Source organism: Solea senegalensis, linkage group LG3 (assembly GCF_019176455.1).
Source record: "Solea senegalensis isolate Sse05_10M linkage group LG3, IFAPA_SoseM_1, whole genome shotgun sequence".
Classification (NCBI taxonomy): Eukaryota; Metazoa; Chordata; class Actinopteri; order Pleuronectiformes; family Soleidae; genus Solea; species Solea senegalensis.
In genome coordinates, this window is record NC_058023.1 from 30,521,049 (window position 1) to 30,543,598 (window position 22,550).

General features: G+C 43.9%; 1 protein-coding gene across 3 annotated transcripts in view; it reads left to right on the forward strand.

The window, feature by feature from the left end:
* cacna2d1a (calcium channel, voltage-dependent, alpha 2/delta subunit 1a) overlaps positions 1 to 20,081 on the forward strand; it is an 86,740-nt gene extending 66,659 nt beyond the window's left edge. For all 3 annotated transcript variants that reach the window (XM_044021030.1, XM_044021031.1, XM_044021033.1), the window contains 13 exons: positions 72 to 134; positions 1,935 to 2,050; positions 2,366 to 2,437; positions 2,834 to 2,901; positions 2,992 to 3,030; positions 3,121 to 3,192; positions 6,272 to 6,421; positions 7,368 to 7,420; positions 7,846 to 7,901; positions 8,488 to 8,614; positions 10,666 to 10,778; positions 11,315 to 11,397; positions 14,839 to 20,081. In XM_044021030.1, the coding sequence (XP_043876965.1) occupies positions 72 to 134; positions 1,935 to 2,050; positions 2,366 to 2,437; positions 2,834 to 2,901; positions 2,992 to 3,030; positions 3,121 to 3,192; positions 6,272 to 6,421; positions 7,368 to 7,420; positions 7,846 to 7,901; positions 8,488 to 8,614; positions 10,666 to 10,778; positions 11,315 to 11,397; positions 14,839 to 14,961 (1,135 nt within the window). In that variant the 3' untranslated portion in view covers positions 14,962 to 20,081. The remainder of the gene's footprint in view (positions 1 to 71; positions 135 to 1,934; positions 2,051 to 2,365; positions 2,438 to 2,833; positions 2,902 to 2,991; positions 3,031 to 3,120; positions 3,193 to 6,271; positions 6,422 to 7,367; positions 7,421 to 7,845; positions 7,902 to 8,487; positions 8,615 to 10,665; positions 10,779 to 11,314; positions 11,398 to 14,838) is intronic.
* Positions 20,082 to 22,550: the final 2,469 nt, after the last annotated feature.

Below are 22,550 nucleotides of genomic sequence, written 5' to 3' on the forward strand. Positions count from 1 at the left end.
AGGCAGGTATCAAGCGCATTCCAGCCTTTTGTAACTGCATGTTTTATGGCTTTATCTTCTCTGCCCATCAGGCTCGGTGTCCTGGCGAGATTTGTTGCCACCGATGGAGGGATCACGCGCGTCTACCCCAAAAGGTGAGTGTCAAAACGTGAAAGAGGGGTGCTGCTGCTGCTGCTGATTTAGGAGCACGGAAAGGAGCAAATAATATGTTTGAGATTATCGGATCTAGACTAATGGCCCGGCCTGCCAAGAACGCTACAGTGCACACATGACATGTCTTATGTTTTATAAGTAATGGAATAAAACCGGAGGTTGTGGGTTCGGAGCAATCCTCCATCCATCAAGTGCAGCATGTCTGGTTCGCCGGGGGCATATGGGGTGAAAAAAAGAAAGCAACACAACCAATGTCCAGAGCGAGTTATTCCACCTCCTCCCGTGGTGTGTGAAGGCCAGATGGGACGAATAATCCCACCTGCAATCGCTGGACCTCCACTGGTGTGGAATGTGACAGTAATGGTTCTACTCCAGTCAGACCCAGTCCTCATAAAGGCCCAGGTAACCTTAATGAATCTAGAGCATCGATTCAGAGCATGATCAGGGTCTGAGCGCTGACTTGTGAGGACTCTTTTGAAACCATAGTGTGTGTGTGTGTGTGTGTCTTCTTTTTTCATTAAATAGGAATCTAAACGCAATTAAAACAAGAGACCTGGTTTGATGATGTCGGAACGCAGCATAGGATCAGGGTTACACACAATAAAATCTGACGGGTTTTGCCCCGAGAAGATTCTAAGTGGATTAAATTTTACCACGTATAGAAAGATGGATTTCCCGTGGATTAAAAGCGCGTTGGTGCTCCGTCTCACATCTTTAATCTATGATGCAAGAGGAAGCAACAGCTGCTCCGTTTCTCTGTCTTTTTTTTTTTTTTTACATCCAGAAACCTCTAGAACAGCCTTGCTCAAAGTGTGGTCCGCGGACCACTGGTGGTCCGTGAGGTGACAAGCAAGTACCATAATGTCTTAAAAATTAAAATGTCAGCGATTTAATAACACAAATGTGTTGTTTTCCCCTCTCAAATCAACTAGAAGCCGATGTAAAGTCAAAAAATCTTACGTTTCGTGCCGTTGTCTGACTGGAGCAGTGCAGTGGACCGCTTTGCGACACCGCTGACCCCAACCGCTTTGGGGCTATTTTGAGTCAGGTGGTCCGCAAGTGTTTTTTTATGGGTTAAGTTTGAACACGTTTGAGAAACACTGCTCTAGAACCTTCAGAGCCATGCGTCCTTCATGTCCCCGGGCTTCTTCCACTCATGTTATCCTTCGTGTCTCCAAACCCATTTGGTGGGAACAGACACCTGCAGCAATATCTGTTTTCCACGGTGTTAAAAGAGCTGAATTCACTGTGATTAAGATTCAAAATGTGATTAATGTCCTTTGGCAGGAATAAAGGGTCTAAGTGATTTGAAACAAGATTGCAAATCTCAAGGAAGCTTTTAAAAACAAACTTCTCCTCATTCCCATTTAGAAAGCTGAACGTCCTGTTCAGCCATGTGTTTAGAGGGTTTGCGCTGCGTCGTCATGAGAGATGAAGATGAATTGCGAGTTTATTATCTCACATAAAAACAGGGAAAGTACATTGTTCCCCAGTACAGATCCTTGAGGTACCCCCATAAAACGAGAAACACTCCGCTGCCAGTTGCGTTTCAGGGGGATTGAAAAGAATGTCGCCGTGAGTTCATTCATGGGAGACCACAATCAACGGCGAAAACTGCTCAGGGGCTGCAGTTAAAGTCGTACTGCAACACATCTTTCATGTGCGAGCGAAAAGAAAGCGCACGCGGGGGGTGGGGTGGATTGTAAATGGGCCCGTTTGGTTTGCGAATGTGGTGTGTTTTCTCAAACCAAACTGTGTTGTTTTGATTTGTGTTGCGACAGCGCTGGCCTGGACTGGACGGCGGACGCAGAGACGTACGAGTCGAGCTTCTATAAGCGGAGCCTGGACAACGATCTGTACATCTTCACTCCCACGCCGTACCTCGTGAGAGACAACTGTGAGTTACAAGCACGGTTTCATTCACGGTTTCATTTTGGAGCTGGCATGTTCTCCCCACCCCCCCACCCCCCCGTGTGTGCGTGGGCTTCCTCCGGCTTCTCCCCGGATTCCTCCCACACTCCACAACCGTGCAGAGTTGGGGATTAGGTCAATTGGACGCTCTAAATTGACCGTAGGTGTGAATGTGAGCGTTTGTGTTGACCCTGTGTTGGACTGGCGACCTGTCCAGGGTGTGACGTGGAGGATTCATCTGTGTATCATGTATATTTATTCTCTGTCAACGAATGCTGATTCCTTTTTGCTCTTCTTGCAGCGAGTGACGACTCTGTCCTGGTGAGCAGAGCGGTGAACCTCGACATTAATGGGATCACACTTAAACCCGCCGGTAAGGACACACACACACACACACACACACACACACACACACACTTTCGCTCTGCCACATCCACATGAACCGCACACTTTTTCACGGCTATTTGCACGTCCAAATTCACAACCGTGTAGCTTTAATCACACCTCCGTCTCTTCCTGAAACACACACGCGGCCTCCTTTTCTTTTCAAAGACTGCTACTCTTCATTTGTCAAGCCCCCACCTCCTCCTCCTCCTCCTCCCTCCCTAAGACACACACACACACAAACACACACAAACCACACATCAGGTTGTCTCGTCCTCTCCTGTGATCCTTGGCCAAGTTTGCGTTTTCCCGAGTTCAGGGAGTAAAGTTGACACAGGGGTCCGGCGTGATTGAGAGTGTCTGGCTTTTGTGTTTTTAATCCCAGTGGTCGGCGTGAAGCTGGACATCAGTTCCTGGATGGCGAGATTCATCAACACCACTCAGAGGATGAATGTGAGTTTATACCACCGCTGTGGCGCACACTTGATGTAGACCCCGGCGCGTGGCTTTTCATCACCGCTGTGTCTCTGTTTTTATCTCCAGTGCAACGACGAGATCTGCGGCTGTCAGCGGAACGACATGGTGAGTTTCGTTTTTTTTAACAGCTGTTATTCACGGAGAAGGGTGATTAGAATACCACATGACTGAAAACGCTCCCCTGTGTCGTTCCAGTACGTGGACTGTGTCATTCTGGACGACGGAGGCTTCCTGGTGATGTCCAATCGAGACGAGTACATTGATCAGGTGGGTCGCCGGGCGGCGGCGGTTTTTTTTTTTCCCCCACCGAATTTTCCACTGTTTTTAATCAGGTAACGACACGTCAACAACCCTGATTAAGCAACAGTGTTGGGTGATTAGTTTTGAGGGTGTTATCTCTGGCACATAATTAGAGGATTTCTCAACACTCGGAGCCTTCTCACAATATACAAACACTTTTAAACACTGATCAATCATGAGCCTTATCTAAAAGCGATGTGTTACATGTGCACTTTTCCAAACATCAGCAGGCCCTCTCGAGTTCAAATCACTCAGAATGTGCTGACAATAATGGACGAGTCTGTTACCCGACACCTGAGATGTAATTAAACGTGACACCATTTCAGATTTGTGATGTCATGTCACGTTTTCTTCGTGCGTAGAATTAAAAAACGATTTGCATGAAAATCATCAACCGTCGCCACTTGTTATCTGTCCAAAGTTCTCATAGATGACACAAGGCAGGTGGCCACGCGGTCGGTGTAGCGGTTAGCGCTCTTGCCTTTGCAGCAAGAAGACACAGGTTCGGGCCCCGGTTGGGCACAAGGGCAAGCTTTCTGCATGGAGCTTGCATGTTCTCCACGTGTGTGCGTGGGTTTTCGCCGGCTTCCTCCCACAGTCCAAAAACATGCAATATGGGCATTAGGTTAATTGGACACTGAATTGACCGTAGTTGTGAGAGTTTGTCTCTATATGTGGAGAATACTGTAAACTGGCAGCTGAGATTGGCACAGTCCTTCCCGTGAAGGATAAAGCAGTAGAAAATGGACGGACACGAGCAAGTTTCAGTGTTTTTTTTTTTCACTTTTCTCTCTTTTTTTTTACCTCACCTTGTCCATACTGGTTCAAACCTGCGGTAAAACTATACCTACCTGTGCGATGTCAATCAAAACTGCCTGGAAACAACAACAAAAAACTCACACACACACACAATAATATGACCCATCTTCTCTTCCAGTAACTGCCGTGAGATACGTGCACAAACACATCAGTAAAAGTGCGCTCATTTCTCCCTCTCCCTCTCTCCCTCTCTCCCTCTCTCTCTCTCTCTCTCTTGCTCCCCTGCCGCCCTATCCCGAGCGCTGAGTGCGGGCCCCTGCTGTCGTCTACGTAAATGTTTTTTCATGCAGCCTTGGCCCCTGCCTAATCACGGCTGGGTGTGTGCCGGATAAATCAGTCGCCCTCTGAAGTCTGGCAGCAGCACTAAAACCGAGGGACCCGAGGCCTTGTTTGGAAAAGGTTGTGCGCTCTCAATCATATTCCTTACAGGAGCAAGCTTCTCGCTTTCTCTCCCGCATTTTTTATTCCTCCGAAAACCCTCGGGGGAGTCTGCAGCCCCAACTAGGTTGTGACTGTTAATTCATTATTTGTGTTATTGTGCGGCGGGGATGTAGAAGAGACGGGCTTCCTTCTTACCTTATAGATTGGGAGATTTATATATTGTTTTACCGTTTGACTTCAGTGGAATGGATACGCGGAGGACGGCTTGTTAACGGTGACCTTACAAAGTGGAAGGAAAAGGGATAGCTTGTGTTCCCCGCCCGTGGACACACACCTACACATTCAGGCACATCTCAGGGAATCTCATCTTTCAGCTCGCATACATACATGAAGACTAACACTGCCCCCACGCCGTGTCACACCACCAAGACACCGAGACAAACCGCTTCCTCTGTGTGAAAATGAATAGTTGCCGGGTAGACTGCGGTAATCGGATTAAAGTAAAGTCCATCATCCTGGTTCGAGGTGGATTTCCTGTGTCATTTTCTTCACATACTCCACTTTTTTTTTGTTCCCGTCTTTAGAAAGCTCGGGCTATCGCAGGTCGAGAGCATAGATATGTGAGGAGATCTTCAGTCACTGACACGCAGTGAACATTTTAAAGGTTTTTTTTTTTCAGTTTGGTTGAGAGACGAAGACACGAGCAAGTCCGAGATATAAACCGCGGTTTACGGCGCGTCACCTTTAAAAGAGATCTTCAGTCCTCTGTACATCAAACTATTTTTAGCTGCTTTCTAAATGATTTTCACAGATGGACACTAAAGACTTTTGGCCATCGCTGAATTCTCCTCTTAAAGAGATCATGCAGTTCATTTCTGACTCATGCCCCAAAAAGCCATTTAATGCACACGTTTTCCTGGTATTTTTTACTGTGAGAGAAACATCGACAGTATGGTGTCAGTTTTAAAGCTACGGTCCTGTTTTATGTTGTTTTTCCCTCTGAAACAACGTAACGTGTGCGTGTGCTGCTCGTGATAGCTCGAAAATTCAAAAACGATGGACTGTCCAGGCCTTTCCTTCTATGTCAGCTGAGATTGGCACAGCATTAAGGATAAAGCAGAAGGATGTCCGTGGAGCAACCGTCCAATCACAGATGAGACCAGTATGGAATTAGATTTGTGTCAATATTTTCACACTTTTTAAGAAGCAAAAAAATTGAATCGATTTACTCTGTTTGAAAATACACTTGTCCTTTGCAGCGTGTTTTTTTTGTTTGTGGGCGGGCCTTAGGAAGCTTTTGGAGTGGCAGCTCTATAGACCGTGTTGCTGAGTCACTGTCCGTGATATTTATTTCGTCGGATGTCGACGGGGAAAACTTGAGGAACGAGTTCCAAACATGTGACGACTTCTGGTCCACCTGTCGCTCCAAAACTCAGTAGCCAATTAGCAGGCAGCTTCCTGAAGCCCGCCCACAAACAAACAAAAACAACACAGCGTAAAGAACAAGTGTGTTTACAAACAATAAAAGACAATATTTTTGAACGATTACATTTTTTGGCTTCTTAAAAAAAGTGTTGTTTGAAAATATTGACACAAATCTAATCCCATAGACCAGCACGTCAGCTTCTCCGCACCGCAACTCTTAAATGGTTGAATAACTGACAGATATCAAAAGTGTAAGTTATCTTGGGGGGGGAAAACTCACTCATTCACTCAGAAACTCACTCATTGAACATTTGTTGTCAAGATCTAAACACTGCTGCACTGACAAACACACACACACACACACACACAGAGAGAGTTATGTCCACTTGTCGCTGCTTTCTTTCTCCCACCACACGTTTAGATCGGACGCTTCTTTGGCGTGATCGACCCCGTCCTCATGAGAAGCCTCAACGACTCCCTGTTCACCTTGAAGCAGACGTACGACTACCAGTCGCAGTGTGACCCCAAGAAAGAGAGCAAGGCGGCAGCGGGGCTGCGATCCGTCTATGTGGTGAGTTACATAAGCCAGAAATCACACACACACACACACACACTTCCATGTCCTCACATTTTGATACCCGCCGCACACATGCATCCAAAACTGTTTCCTCACACACACACACACACACACCATTGCTCACCTGGGAGCCATAAATCAGTGTGGAGCAGATGAGAAGGGTAGCAGAGAGGGTATGGTGAAAGCGTTAGAGTGGGAGTCGCAGAAACAGTAACAGGATTAGGTGGTCTGCCGTGCTTGGCTAACACGCCAAGTGATGTAGAAACGGGGGTGCTGTTTTTCATCACCCCCAAAAATGCACAGCCCAGGTTTTGAAGCGTATGTAAATTGTGCGCGGGCATCACTGGATTTGCCTCCGATCTTGCAGGGGTTTACATTGCCGGGAGCCCGGGGTGGAGCTGGAACCAGAGAAAAGGGAGTCATATTCATGTAGACACAAACAACTCGACACAACAGCAGGCAAACCACATAATCTCTCCGTTTGCCAAGGTGAGATGAAAAGATGCAGCTTCTGATCAAAGATCGCCTCTTAACGCAGTGAGGTAGAAACGTCTTGATGACTCAACGCGCCGTCCACTGAAGACAGATGAAGCGGCGCTGATTCACCACAACAAGGCCCTCGCATGCTAAGCGTAATCAAAGCAGCATGTCGGGCCTTTCATTCAAACCGTGTGCTACTTTCTTTTCTCATGGCTCTTTGTTTACATATTTATGTTCCCATCTGTTGAGGAGGATTTTGTTCTGACTTCCTCGGAGTTGGAGGAGAAATAAAAAAAAAAAAAAGGTCTCCGTGCAGGAGACTCGGTGCCAGCCTCCACCGGAGCGACTGCTGCAGCCACTGTTAACACAAAGCAGGATGTTAAGGTTTTTACCTGCTGCAAATGATCTTCTCCTCCTCTGATATTCACTTTATTTCTTCCTTTTTTTTTGTCCCAATCAGCCCACAATTGCAGATATTTTGAGTTTAGGATGGTGGGCGACAGCTGCCGCATGGTGAGTCTTCTTTTCTTATTTTCTTTCTCGGTGTCATCCCGTTTTTCTTTTTCTTCCAAATGATTAATAACAAAATTACACAGCATAAAAGTTTTCACATTGTAATGGGAAACAGGCGAGCGCCCGAGAAAAATGGATGTATAGCATCTGTTCAATAGCTAAAATATTCCCAAGACGGTCAACATTCCGCAGAATCTTCCCTTGATTTATGTCCCGTCCCAATGTCTTGATGTCATTAACAGCACATTTTACAATATGTCAAATAAAAGTGGGTTTTCGGTGGAAGTCGGCGCATGCAACAAGTCAATTTTCAGCAAAGTGCCCTTTAGGTTGTGTTGAATGTTGAGTTTTAGTTCACGCAGATGTTTTACGATTAAATTGCACCCCTCGTTACTCTGAAAGTCTCTCGTTTTCTTGCCTCGCAGGTCCATACTGCAGCAGATACTGGTCAGCGTCACATTCCCAACTTTCCTGGACGCAGGTGAGTGCGTACTGACCTGAGGCCTGAGAAACTGTGAGCGTGCGCTTCCTTCTTGGCGTCCTTGGCCGACGGAAACGGTGTTTTTTGATTCTCTTTGACGAGGCATGAGCAGGCGTCGGATAATGCACTGTTGAGTAATTGTTTCTTGCTCCTGCGGTGCAATACCCCACACACGCACACACACACACTGCAAGTTAAAAATATTGCCTTTTTGTTCCGCAAACATTTTCCCACTCAGCAGTTTATCACTTAGCAGCTCGTTTTTCATTTATCTGCAGGTCGTGGCACATATGAGGCGGTGAGTGTGCGAGCGTGTGATTGACTCTCTCCGAGGTGATGTTTAGTGGGAATACAGATGAGCATCTGATCTGATTCATAGTTTAATGTTGCGTGATCCGGATGATGCCTATTAAGTTATGACTAAACCCTGACAAAGTGTATAACCAGAACTATTTTTATCACTTGATATGGCAGTGATTTATTGAGACAGTAAAAGTACCCTTTAATGTCTGAGGTGAGCGTGGGTGCTCTGACAGATAAAGATGATGAATACTATTATTGCTCACACGTGTTTGTCCCTCTGCAGCCGAAATGGACAACGACGTGACCGATGCCATGCTGAAAGAAGTCTGCATCACCAAGCAAACTCAGTATTACTTCATGAACACCAACTTCACCTTCAGAGGCACGGTCGACTGTGAAAACTGCTCCAGGTAAAAGCTGCCGCACCTTTCAACACGCGCATATACCATGGACCGAGGGAAAACTTAGCCTTGATCGGATGTTAGACATGATGATGTAACGATTATGTCCAACATCTGATGTAACGAAAGTCACCTGTTATAGTTTCATCATTTAAGATTGCACATGGTGAGCGTGGTTAGGCCAGGATGGATGGATGGATGAAAGACTTTATGTCATAATTCTGACTTTTTGTCTCCTAATTCTGACTTTTTATCTCATAATATCACTTTTTATCTCATAATTGTGACTTTTTATCTCATAATATCACTTTTTATCTCATAATTGTGACTTTTTATCTCATAATTGTGACCTTTTATCTCATAATTGTGACTTTTTATCTCATAATTTTGACCTTTTATCCCATAATTATGACTTTTTATCTCATAATTTCAACTTTTTATCTCATAATTTTACTTTGAGGATATTTATATGAAGTTTTACCTCTTTTTTCTTCTGGCAAAAATGTGCTTCCATAATATACTCTATATAACAGATATATAAATGTATCATTCACACTCACATGTAGACCATCTCCATCTAAAGCAGATGTTGAATATACTACCCCATAAGAGTTTAATGGCCATTGTTTTTGCAACCGGAAAGTCACTGAATCACCTGCAAACAGGCACCTGTGGAATGATATCAGCTGTCAATGACACAGGTGTCCACTCGTGCTGTATGTGTTGTGCTTGATTCTTTGTTTTCCTCTAAATGGGAGCATCATTTCTGTTGAAGACGACCTCAGACTAATCACTGAAAAAATGTACTGACGTTGTAAATCGAGCGGGAAGGAAAAAAATCTTCTGTGCTTCTGGATTCATTGGTGGAGTCGCCCCCTGGTGGCTTCCGTCCCACTTCCTGGGTTTCACTTTTCAAACTGGAAGACTACATCCATCTGCTGTAGAGGCCACCGTCTTGCACCACATGTTTTCCCAGCGACCCAAACACACACATGTGCATTTCATGATTCACTATGCAAGCACGAGTATGGCTCCGCCCACACATTAAACCATATGCATACACCAACGAAGAAGAAGGAAAAACCGCAGACTGGAAGAGTGTTCACTTTCTGGGATGCGATAGTTCCCCGACACACATGGGTCCTCTGTTAGTCTGCAGTCTCACCAGTAGATGTCACTAATTCTTACACACTGGACCTTTAACCTAAGTCCACACTGACTGTGTGTCTCCACACAATCATGGGGAGGACACGCAAATCCCAGTTCAAAGGCCTCCTGACTCCTGACTGCACCTCACTGCCTCACCGCCTCACTGCCTCACCGCGTCTAATTAGTGTCCAAACACCTTTCCGTGACCTGCAGTGATACCTTTGCATCCCTGAGACACAAATGAAGTCCCCAGAGGTGGCACACACACACACACACACACACACATACAGAGAGGGGCCATAAAACCCCCACATGCCACGGAGGTGAAGTCACGTCACTCGTGGGGGGAAACACCGTCTTGGTCACATTTGTGTGTGTGTGTGTGTGTGTGTACTTACACCAATTTAAAGCCCCCTTGTGCCAGCTAATGGAGTGCCTGCCGGCATGCCATGCGCCGTTCCTGCACATTAGCTGCACACACTTTTTTTTTTAATGACCTCCATTAAAAAAAAAAAAAAAAAAAGAGCAGAGAAAAATCATTTGTGCTGCAGCAACATGTGGGTTTTTTGGTAAAAGGTCTCTGACGACACTGGGGTTGCCACAGCAGGTTTTGTGTAACCTGAGGGATTATTAGCAGTTAGGGGACATGAATTTGTGGTTCCACGGTCTGTGTTTGCACTTCTAAAGCGTCCTGTTGAAGAATAAAGTGTTGCACGTTCAAACATATGAAGTAATTTCCCTCTGCATTAGCAGAAAAGTGACTTCCTTTTATTGTTCTGGTTAAATATTCAACTCCTTCTTGCATCTCTTGTGAGCATGATTCATTGAAATGATATCTCCATCTTTCCTGGACTGGAGCCCACGTGTCAACAACTGCTCTGTGTGTCTCTGGTGTGTCTGCTTCTCTCCAGGCTGTACCACGCTGAAAAGCTGCCCAAGACTAACCTGGTCTTTATCATCGCTGATGCAAAAGTCACCTGCTCGTCCTGTGACGCCACCCTGATGAAACAGGACGAGGAGCCGTGTATCCTTTTACTGCGCACAGCTATCATCTGGCGAGGCTCATGGGCGAGCAGATGTTTAAAAAGTTTGTGTGTTGTGTTTTTCTTTTGACGAGACAAACATGGAGAGACGCTGATGACGACATGAAGACAGCGGCTGATATTCCTTCCGCTGACTGTGCTTTGTCCAGCCTTTTATAAAAGTATAAAGGTCGCTTTTTTCCATTTGTCTGTGACCTTCGCTGCAGACCTTGATCGTTATCCGCTAACTCCTGCAGCCATAATAACGAGCAGTGTTGCTCCCACAGGGTCCGGAGTCTGTATTGCAGATGGCAGTGTGGGGTAATTATGCTAAATAGCTTACAAACAAATGTGATCTTTTTGAAGATCACACGGCTGTGGTCAATTATGGATTGAGCTGCGTGGAAAACAAATGCTCGAGCAATGTCCTCAAAGTGCAAAAAAACAAGGTGGACAACCTGGTTAATCTCTTATATTCTAATGTTGTAAAAGTGTCTTCTGCAACCGAACGGTGAAGTTCCTGAGCACACTCGTCCAGCCGAAGGTCCCGATCCCTGCGAGATGGCTCAGAATCCCCGCTACAGGAAAGGGCCCGCGGTCTGTTTTGATAACACGGAACATGTAAGTTGCTTTCGTCAGAGTTTGGAGTGCTGATATCGGTTGCTAAGGTGCTCTGTGTTAGCTTTCACCCCTACAGGATGATCTGCCAAGCCTACTTTTGTTGCTTCTTGTTTCTCATTTCAAAAAAAAAGAAAGAAAGAAAGAAAGAAGTTTGAACATTTAAGAAGCCCTTCAAATTAATATGTGTGCCCCAAGGCTACTGTTCACATGTCAATCCCAAAATCATTTAGATCTATGCCAAAGAAAATTCATTTTTGCTTGAATAGCTCTAATAGATGTATCACATTCATGTACGTCTGCTCGACATTTAAAATGTGAATACGCAGCGGTAAGCCTGGCTAATTAATCCAAAGTACCATGATATTGGTAATAGTTTTGTGGGGTTTTTCTTTGTTTTTCGGGAGCGCAACAAGCTGTAACCACAAAAGCAGACACTAGACACTGGTGTTATATCTTTGTCTATGTGCTGTGTGGCGACAGATTACAGGTAATTGGATTATTTGCAGAGGTGTGGGACACACATGGATGTACTTCATATTAGGCTTATGAAAAATTGATCGTTTCATTAACTGATTGACTTTTTAATCATCAAACAACTAGTAAAGTCTCAGAAAACCATGACCCCCATGCCTAGTTAGCGTGATACTTCTAAGAGACCGAGGAGGGAAAAGAAAAAAGAGAGAGTGTGGTTTTGTTTCGATAAATCAGTTATGACATCGTTTTAATTCATCTCAGCTGAAAATGAGCTGGTTGTCAATTCAACATCGAGCTCGTCAGTAAACAAACTGCTGTGGCTTCGGCGGTGGTTTGATGTGACCTCCCTCGCAGGTCCCTGTGAGTCCCCCTTAAACGTTTCTGACTGCGAGGAGAATATCTACAGCAACAACTAACCAGCTGAAGTTCTCTCTAAATCACGACAAAGGAAGGACGGGAAGAACAGAATATGACCAGCGAGATTTATCATCATACGTCGTCAAGCTGTACTGTTGATAAAAAAACATTCTGGGTCTGTTCTTTGAAGCATCTTGATCTTTCACCAGGAAAATGAAAGTAAACAACAGCAGCGTCGTCATAGTCTCACTGGTCGGAGCTCAAAAGTCCTACAGTTGTTCTTCTGATATGGAAACAATACATGACCAGTGATGTCCGTGCCATTTTTCACGTACCGCCGCGTCTTCAAACGCCGAATTTTCCCACGCAGAGACTAACAATTTGCTGTCGCCCCCACGTCTAAGCCAAGCAAACATGACCGAGCTCTGTTTGTTTTTACTCTATAGTCTTTCTCTCATGTCAGACTTTCCTCGGTCTTATGAAACGACTTGCCCGTGCGCTGTCATGCTCGCTCACCCACATGCACATACTTGTATACACATAAACATCCACCCACGCACTCTCTCACACTCCCGTCCTGGAAGTAAATGCATCTTTCCTGCATTACTAATCCTCTCAACTCACACAGTAGTTTGGGCCTTTTTTCTGCTCATATTTGCTTCCTAACCTCTTGCTGACGATGTGGAACTTTTGCCGCATGATTCTCTCTCTCTCTCTCTCTCTGTTTTCTCTTTGTTTCCACCGCTCTTTGATTGGCTGTTGATGGTTAGGATGAGGCCATGTGCCGAGCGAGCGCAGGCTCCCCATTGGTTTCCTCTCTGCTCATGTTACTGCTGCCACTATTCATGTGCTGTCTCGGGTCAGTCCCATAACTCCTGCTCTTTCTGTCCCGCATCGACACTTATAAAGGTCCAGTATGTAACATTTTGGGCGAGTTCATTGGCAGAAGTGATGGCCTCCAGATTTTAGGAACCGTAACTTGTACAACCCAAGTCGAGCCGTGACTTCATCTACATTTTTTTTTGTGTGTGTGTGTGTGTTTCTCAGCACAAAACACAACAGCTATTAACTGATGACACCAATTCTGTTAAGCCCAAATCCCAAATGTGTGGTCCTTGGCGTCTTGACTGCATCATGTAGTCTGTGCTTTCTCAGGAAAGTAAAACATGAAGTTCATTGTGTCTGTGGTCTCCCACGTTTCTTAAAGAATCAAGTCCGATTTGAAAATCCTCCACTGTCGTGTGTGGGGCGAACTTAAGGAGGAGGAGGAGGCTGTTGAGAGGACCACACTGAAAATAAGTTATTCTATCCTCAACATCTTTAATATTTATCATCTGCAGTCTCACCAGTAGTTGTGCAACATTTTTTTTACACACTGGACCTTCATGCATTGTCTTATTTAGACTAACAATGTCTGACTTGTGCTTCGTGCTGTCTATCCCCCTGATATTTTCTGCACTTTAGCTCCTTTTGTACTTTCACATGTTCATTTGTTCATCTTTTCAAACATCATTTTGCTGTAGGTGTCCTTTATTACTGTTATTCTCTGTTTTTCTCCCTGTCTCTTTGTGATAAACATTTTTCTCAGCCTCACCTGATTCTGAACTTCACGTTCTCCTCTTTGTACTTTCCCTCATCTGTCATCGTCTCACTGTCTTTTAGCGAAATACTAATATATCTGCTGTGTGACAGCTAGCTACAACAGATGCTTTATATGAGGCTAAACAAACACAGACCTGTTATTCCTGGCACTTCCAATTTACCATTTTGCTAAACCTCATCTCCGTAGTTAGCTAGGTACGCTAACGTCTGCCAAGCTTTTTTCTTATTTCTACAATTTAGAGAATTGCCGCGCAAACTTCTGAGCCGGCATTGAAAGGTGTGTTGATTTAGGAAAGAATTAAAAAAAAGGTAAAGACTTAATTGCTGAAATAATGACTCAATCACTCAACTCTTAGTATCTACAGCTAGCTTAAGCTGAATTAGCTGTTCATGTTAACAGCTTGAACTGAGCTCAGACTACGTGGATTCTGTGCTGATTTGAATTGAAGAATTGGTACTAAATGTAAAATGTAAAATAGGAATTTTAAATGTTAACAAACAATATTTAAGATCTAAAATCAGTATTATGTCAGTACTTTCTGACCAAAGCCCATGAGAGCTTTACTTGTGCAAATATCAGTGGTAACATTCATACAATAAAGATTTTTAAAGTTAGAAACAAACGCTCTGAGGCCTGGGAAAGAAACACAACCTCTGAAAATGTTGTGTTTTCTGTATAAAGCATTAAGCATCATTTTTCTGTCCCGCCAGAGTGAGATTAACCGAGCTGACCACAGCCCAACTGGCATTCTGGACTTTGTGTCCAGACCTGACCCAAGCCCCTTGCAATCTAAGCTGCATGGAGTTTGTGTGGCTCACGCTAGCCCAGAGAAAATGACTGATATCAAATATCATTTAGAAACACAGTATTTGTCTCAACTCAACTCAGCCTGACCCATAATGGTTTTATCACAGGTTGCTGTTTTGAAATCATGTCGTGTCAAGAGGTTCATACAATTGTCTGCTAAAGTGTTTTTATTGTAATGGTTCTTCTTTGCTTGACACCAGGAGGAGGATCCTGACTGCGGCGGCGCTTCCAGCCTGAGTCCCCATCTGTCATTAATGGTGGCTCTTCAGCTGATGCTGCTCTGGGTTCTGTCAGGCTCCGGAAACCATGTCGTTCCGTCATGACCTCTGAATAACCCGATCACACCCTCTAACTTCCAGCCTCTGAATCTCCATCATGGCAACCAGCATGCAACGCTGCCACCGAAATGATGAATGGTTATGGGACGATTACGCGAAATCCTATGAGCTCCTCAGTTTGCCGGTTTCTTTTTTTTCTACCAGGTCTGAAGGTGGAAGTGGTGAAAGAAATGTGTTTCAGAAGATGTCAGTTTAAACAATCAGGAAGAATTTGACCCACAGCTACCCTTCATCCCTTCACTGGTCCCCATCAGCTGAGATTATAGGAATTCAGCGATTCCTTTTGATTGGCAACTTCTGAACTTTCTCTGGCTCGATGTCACAGATGAGGGAGATCGGACCGCCTTACAGTATCAAAGGGATTGAGTCCCACGGAAGGGACTTGCTGTTTATTGAAGATGATTAGCAGTTCTTTTTTTTTTTCAACACTGCCAAAAACAGTGCTACCATTTATTCTGAAGCGATTTGCAGTGGCTAGTTTTAGGTATTTATTGTTTTGTGGTTTAGGATTTGGCTAAGATTGCGATAAGAGATGCCAAATTTTTACATTGCAAGTTGACTTACAGTTGCCTACAGCTGGGTTTCTGATAATATCACGTCGTCTCAGTCTAATTTTTTTGACAGCACCACCTAGAACATTTTCATATCGTCTCTAAGGCCGTTTGCCTTCACTTCTTGCCCCGTGTGTGTGTGCGTGTAGATGCTGTATTTGCAGAGTGGAACTCACGTTCATTGTTAAGTTTATACACAGAAACCAAACTCACCCACTGCCACAGAACGCCTGCGTCTCTGCATGGATTCTACCCAAACGTCAGTGCTAATCAGGAGCGGTACATGTATGTGGATTTTCCTCCTTGCCGTTGGATCACTCCAGTGAAAACTTTGTTGCCATAGCACCCGTCAACCAGTCAGGATGAGCCTGGCCGGTGTCCTTTGCATGCTTTAGTAGACAAAATCTCTAGTGCCATGTGGACTGTGCGACTCAGACGAACCCTTTAGCTTTGTTGACTAAAAGGAGAGAGGTGTAGTGTTTTTATTTATTTTTATTATTATTTAATGGTTATTTAAACATAATCAGAATTGGTTATTTGAATGATTTTACTGCCATTGCGAGAGTAAACGACTGCTGCGGGGGTTTACCGATAGGAGACTTTGTTCTTGACATTTTGTTCAAGAGAAGAATTGGTACGTTTGTGTTCACTGCTGTCACTTTTTGAATTAAATGACTACTATCTGCACTGCATTTCAAAGTGCAACTTTTCTTTTGTCTTTACAGTTTCGTCTTCGTCTGCCTGAGGAGCAGCCTCTGTCTCTGGCGTAGAACTAATATTATTCCTTTTTAATTTATTACTCTGTGGCTTCATCTCACCATGTAAAAATCATAATTCACCTGCAGTCACCGTACGGCTTTACAATATCAGTTCATTTTGACTCTTTTCTTTTTCTTTTCTTTGTTGCATTGTTACATTAACAGATTTACTGCAAATAATTTTAATGAGATAGTGTCACTGTGTTTGCCAGAGGGCGAGACGGTTGAAATGTCAGATTTAATTATACCAGCCACATCAACATGTTGGCTTTGACAACTTTTGCCAGAAATCTTTGATGATTTCTCAGTCTGTTGACTCAGAGTCCGTTGACAGAGTGGTTTTGAGTCTTTCCATTGTAGTGTGTGTTGGCTGGATAGTGATAGCTGTGTCATATGGCGTGATTGCAGGGTCACAGAGTGCAAAGTAAGACATTCAGTGCGTTTACACCCATGTTAAAGGTAGGGTTGGAGATCCTGGAAAAACTGTTCGAGCAGGCGACGTATTTAATTCAAAAGTCCAAGCCCCTTTTTTCAGACTTCCCTCCAAAGCTCCGCCTCCAGCGTACAGGAAACGCGCGAAAAACACGGTCAGAAAATGCTCCAGGAAAATAATCTCCCACCTTTAAAAGACAACTTTTAGTCGGAGTAAGACAATAATTCCGTTTTCTTAATGTTAGTCTGACTAAAATCGTGCTAGTCTCAGTCGGACTAACATACCTGGATAATGTGATTCATAGTCCGATTATTCCAGCATGTATGCGCTTAGTCGGACTGGAGTCAGACTTGGAATTCTGCGCATGCACCAAAATTCCCTCCCCGGTCTTTGACCCGGAAGTTGAAGGAGACGACGTATAAAACTGCAGTAACGTTGCCGGAAAAGAACAAGCAACGCGATGGCGTCAGCGAGAGCGAAAGCTACGGAGAAGACCCGCTTTTGGACGGATGTACAGCAGGTACAGAAACATACTCAACCACAGCACGGTCCATCTCGCTGTTTGTCATTCCTGTGACGAAAAGGTCGGCAGGATAGTGATTCAATACGCTCTAGCTTACGGAGAGATAGGGCGGAGTCAGATGTACGCGGCCAATAAAAGGTCTTTTGGCATGGCAAGTTGTCCAATTGCCTGTCTTAGTCGGACTATGGTCTTAGTTGGATTAAACTGCGTGTGTAAACGACTGTGTTACCTCAGGATAATTGCACTTCTTCTGACTTTAAATGAACAAAGTAAAGTTTATGAAGTCAACCGTTATTTTGGCGCCCTTTACCGTTACATTTACCGTGTCAGTGCTAATAAGGAGCAGAGAGTCAGACTGAAAAGTTGTACTGTGTTGGTTTAACCAAACACTTGTATGTTGTCAGATAGTGACTAAAACTGTCCACAGGCTAATGTATAAAGTAAACCATTAGTCATTGACCCATACACTCACAAGGTGAAAACATCACTACCCACACGACTCTCAAAGCAGTGAAATGTTAGTGCTTCACTAAAGAAATCCGCCAAATTAAACTAAACTAACAATGGGGGAAAAAAAAAAACAAGAAAACAAGTTTTAAATCCTTGAAATAAAAACGTCACTTTTACTCCGACCAGCTGCACTTGACGGTTTGTTTGGCACAGCAGCTGTCAACAAGTTATTATACAATTAGAGCCTTATTTATTCTGTTGATTCAACTTAAGAATGTTTGGTTGAAATGATCCATGTGTAGTTTATGTAAAATGCCTCGTTAGGAGAGACTTTCCAGTACGGAAATGATCATTTTATACAACTGTTCAGCATTTGGAACAATATGTTCCATTGTTGTTGACACTAGCATCACCTAACGCCCTCACAACACACTGTACGCATGTGACAATGCATCTGTTTCACATTCAACACGTCAACAAAGGTGGTTATTAGTCGGTTGCGAGGACGCGGCGCGCAGAGCGACACGGGGACTCTCGTTGCGTATCCGAGGGCAGCGCTTGACGCGTGTTTGCAAGGGAACGACTAATTCAGTGCGACATGTCGTTAAAAGATGTGTGTGCAGTCTGTGGCCACAGACATTTGTCTCACACTTGTTTTAATTCAATAATTGCTCTCTCGCCTCATGTTGAGTAATGTCAGATCAGGAAACACTAGCTCACATCCATTTAGCCACAAACCACCATCATCATCGTCGTCGTCGTCGTCGTCGTCAGTAACCTTAGCCAGTGATACGAGTTGAACTTTAACCTCCGTGTTTTACTATAACCTTCGACTTAAACAACGTGGTGACACTAACAACGGTATTTAAGCTCCTTTTACACTTACTAACACTCACAGACTATCAAGTGCCATATGGGACTCTCTTATTCTCTTGTGGAGAAACCTATTATCCTATAATATTACATTTATGCAACGTCACTAAGGCAAGATGTACTTGTCATAAATAGTTTCCCTGTGTGCTGCATGAGAGCAAAAAAAAAAGAAGAAAAGAAAAAGTAATGTATCCAGTGTGCTCCTGCTTCCGTGAGTGTGTGACGCGTAAGGAGCGTAATATTATTCATGATATGATAACGGTATGATCAGCTTTTTACTGCCTTGCTCTTGTGGAGACAGCATTTGGCTCTGCTCAGGTGTGATTTGACAGGAAGACGACGGTGCTCACGATACACTGAAGGACACTTCTAGTGAACCAGCCAGTGTTAAGTCATGAATACGTTACATTTCTTACCATATTGAAGTAAGTACACACCGACGCCGTCAAGTTATTGTGAGCATGTCAAAATGCTAATGCACTTTGAGGCTGTAGTATAGATCAGTGCTTCCTTCAACTTTATTATTAAGGGATTTGGACTTCGGACTATTTGAGGACTCGCTTCTAAAAGATTCACAAGCCATTTCATAATGTACCGCTCCCTTGAATTTGAGGTCATTTGGTCCTTGAAGAGTCCTTGAATTTAAATGTCAACCAAGGTGTGGGGAACCCTGAGTTTAACTCACACAGGAACGTTGTTGTGTATGTGACGCTCAAACCTTTTACACTTTAGTTATTTAACAACATGCGAGAGTAGGACAAACTCGTGCTACTGGTCAAGGGTCAAGGGTCAGGGAATGATTATTTTATGTATGGTTATTGTACACATTACAGTAAATCATCTCTGTAAGACCTAATCACAACTTCATTTTACGTCACATAAATCTTAAGTAAATGAAAAAAAAGATTAATGTATGATTAAAAGGCAAAGTGCACACCATTTTATATACATATAATCTATATACACTAATATAACACTTATTGTTGTTCCTGTACCTTGGAAAGGAGCCATTTGACTTTATTCATTTGTTGAACCCGCAGACTCTTGAGACTTCGCAGCCTGAATTCATTTGTCTCCATATTTTTAATTAATGCGACGTAGAGTGACTGAATCAAAGTTGGCGTCACGAAAAATGAAAGAAAACCTGCAAAAGTTATACAAATGCACCGAAAATTCCACTCAAATCTAAACGTGCTAAATTCAAATGCTGTCACCTCAGGAAAAGTATATGTGAAATTATGATTTGAAGTGTTTTCTGACTGTGATGGTGCTCTCTGTGTGTGGATTTCTGGACTCTTAAAGACTGCTTCGTGTGTATGTGTCTGTTACCAACTCAGTCCCTTGTCCCTGTTTTTTGGTTTTTAAGGCCGACTTAGGTTTTAAAGTTGTAGAAGAGTAAAGTAAAAGAAAAGATGTTTTCTTCCAAAAAAGAACAATGTTTATAACGCTGCGGAGGACAAATGTGTTTATCAATGCGCAAATTAAGGTTTATCCAGAATAAAAGTTTATGATTATTATCTGTTGCTTATGATTTAGAGTTCAGCCTGATGTCCGTTTCTTGCAAGATGTCAGTTTCGTCTCCCCGTCCTCCTGCAGTAGATCAAATTTCGCTTTCGAACTCCTGTCACGTTGCCAACGCGCATTTTCTCATCCAAATGTGTGTGAGAATGAGAAGGAAGCACCCCGAGTCCGCTCTCTCCAACGTCTAGCCAACATCAGAAAAACTGACAGCGGGCCAAAGTCAACAATGTCCTGGAAAAGAACCGAGGGAGGCGGCGGGTCCAGGTCCACGTCTCTCCACAACATTGAATTTGGCTCAAGGACGCGTCCATTAACAGCGACTTGAAATGTGCCTCTGGTCATAAATTTGCTCTAATTCCTGTTCTCCCTGTTGCATGTTGATCAAATGCTAAGTGACTTTCTCGTTAGCGCAGACCGCTTTACACTTGAACCTGAAACCAGCTGTGGTCAAGTCCAGATTCTTAGAGCCCCACACACACACACACAAAGACAAACTACAGGCTCATTTTTCCTCTTTATTATGGACGTTAAATCCAACCCTGGTCCTGAACGGTATATTGAAATCTGAAATCCTTCGGGACAGGTGCTTGGGAGCCCCCTTTTTTCAAATGAGACCAATTACGATGTCTTTTAACATTTATTTTTTAATAAAAAATGGCCCGTATTGTTGGTGGAACAGCTGGAGAATGGCTACACAGAGAGCAATAATACAGAAGTGCATATTTTACAGACGCTGTGACAGAAATTGACTGTCGGTAAGTGGAATGTAAAGAAATTGACTTATTGCAACTATAGCTTTATTTCTTCCTCTCACTTTTAATGTGTTCTCTACTACTGAGTGAATATTGCATGACAGATTTATTATCAAGATCCTGAAAAAAAAACCTTTCCGGTGACAGAGCCCTGTCTTTCTTGGACTCCCCCTCCCTCCCCCATGCTCTTCCTCTCCAAAAGTGTTATTCCTTGTCTGTCATGGATGAGCTGCGATGTCAACAGCACTCATTGTATTTCCTGCCAGCGGCTCTGGATTTCACGTCTGGCAACAAGATGACCCAGGCGGTTTACACGAAGAGGTCGTTCCTGTTGTGTTTTTGATTGTTATCCTGAGTCTGCGGGCTTGTGTCCCTCTGCCACTGATTGATATCTGGCCCCGGAGTCCCACATGTAAACCGCCGCTGCGGTGAATATGAGACGTTTATTATGTAAGTAATTACATTTCTGAGCATTAACAGTCCTCTCATTACACCGGCAGGTTTGTTTTTGTAAAAACGGGCTTTTCCAAAGACTATAGCGGTCGTGTCACATGTTGTTTGTGCCCCAGAATCAACCTTGAAATGCCTTTTATTAAAGGTTGTAGAAAGCAGAGTTTCTCCTCTTCATACATTACACTACGTTCAAGTGTGACGTAAAGGAGACGAAAAACTTTGCCTCCAGTGTTCTTCACTGGATTTTTGGGGTGTCTAAAAATATGACTGAACAATGTTCCTCAAATTATTGGTGTTTTTCAACTGTAACGTTTTAGCAAGACTCGCATTTAGCAAAGGAAATGTCTAAAATCTCAATATTTAACCGAGGAGCCTGGTGTATTTTAGCGACGGCACAAATCCGGTCATGCAGGAAGTGCTGAACGATTCTGTGAACAAGTCTTTTCAATGAGCTGATTCTAATGATTCAGTTTACACTGAAAACCACTGCTTTACAAGTCACTCGTTTTGCTGGTACCGTGTCGTGGAGAAGCGCCATAAGTTTGTAACGCTCTGCAACCGTTTTTATCATCCATCCATTTTCTATCGCTTTACCCTCCACATGAGGGTCGCTGGTGCCAATCCCAGCTGACGTCACACCCTGGACAGATCGCCGCTCCATCGCAGAGCCACAGAAACAACCATTCACTCTCACCTACGGTCAATTTAGAGTGTCTAATTGACCTAATCCCCATATCGCATGTTTTTGGACTGCGAGAGGAAGCCGGAGAACTCCATGCAGAAAGGCCCTTGTTCCAACCAGGTCTTGGACCCGGTTCTTCTTGAGTGCTGTTTTATTCAAATTCTAAAAAGTAAACTGGTGGGTAACACATTTACGGTCACATGTTGTAGTTTATCGCCTCATTCGTAGGCGCGTGCCACGCTCCAAACCCAGCTCACGCTTGCTCTTGCTTCTTCGTTCCATAGTCTAATTCTAGATGGAAGCAGTCACACAGTAAAAGTACAGTTTCTCCCCCCCGCCCCTCATAAAAACCTGCCTCACACCCGCAGACAAACCCGGCCGACCGCCACTGACAGAGTCTCGCTTCAGCCTTGTCGCAGTGAGATCCAGTCGGCATGTGCTTGTTGGGGAGAAAGAACAACTCTGTGGACTGCGGTCGGAAAAAAAACATTTTTCCGAGTGAGCACCAAGACCACCAAGGCATTGTTGAGGTTTTCCTTTGTGTAAACACGTCCTGTCTTTTAGCTCCTCTGTGTAAT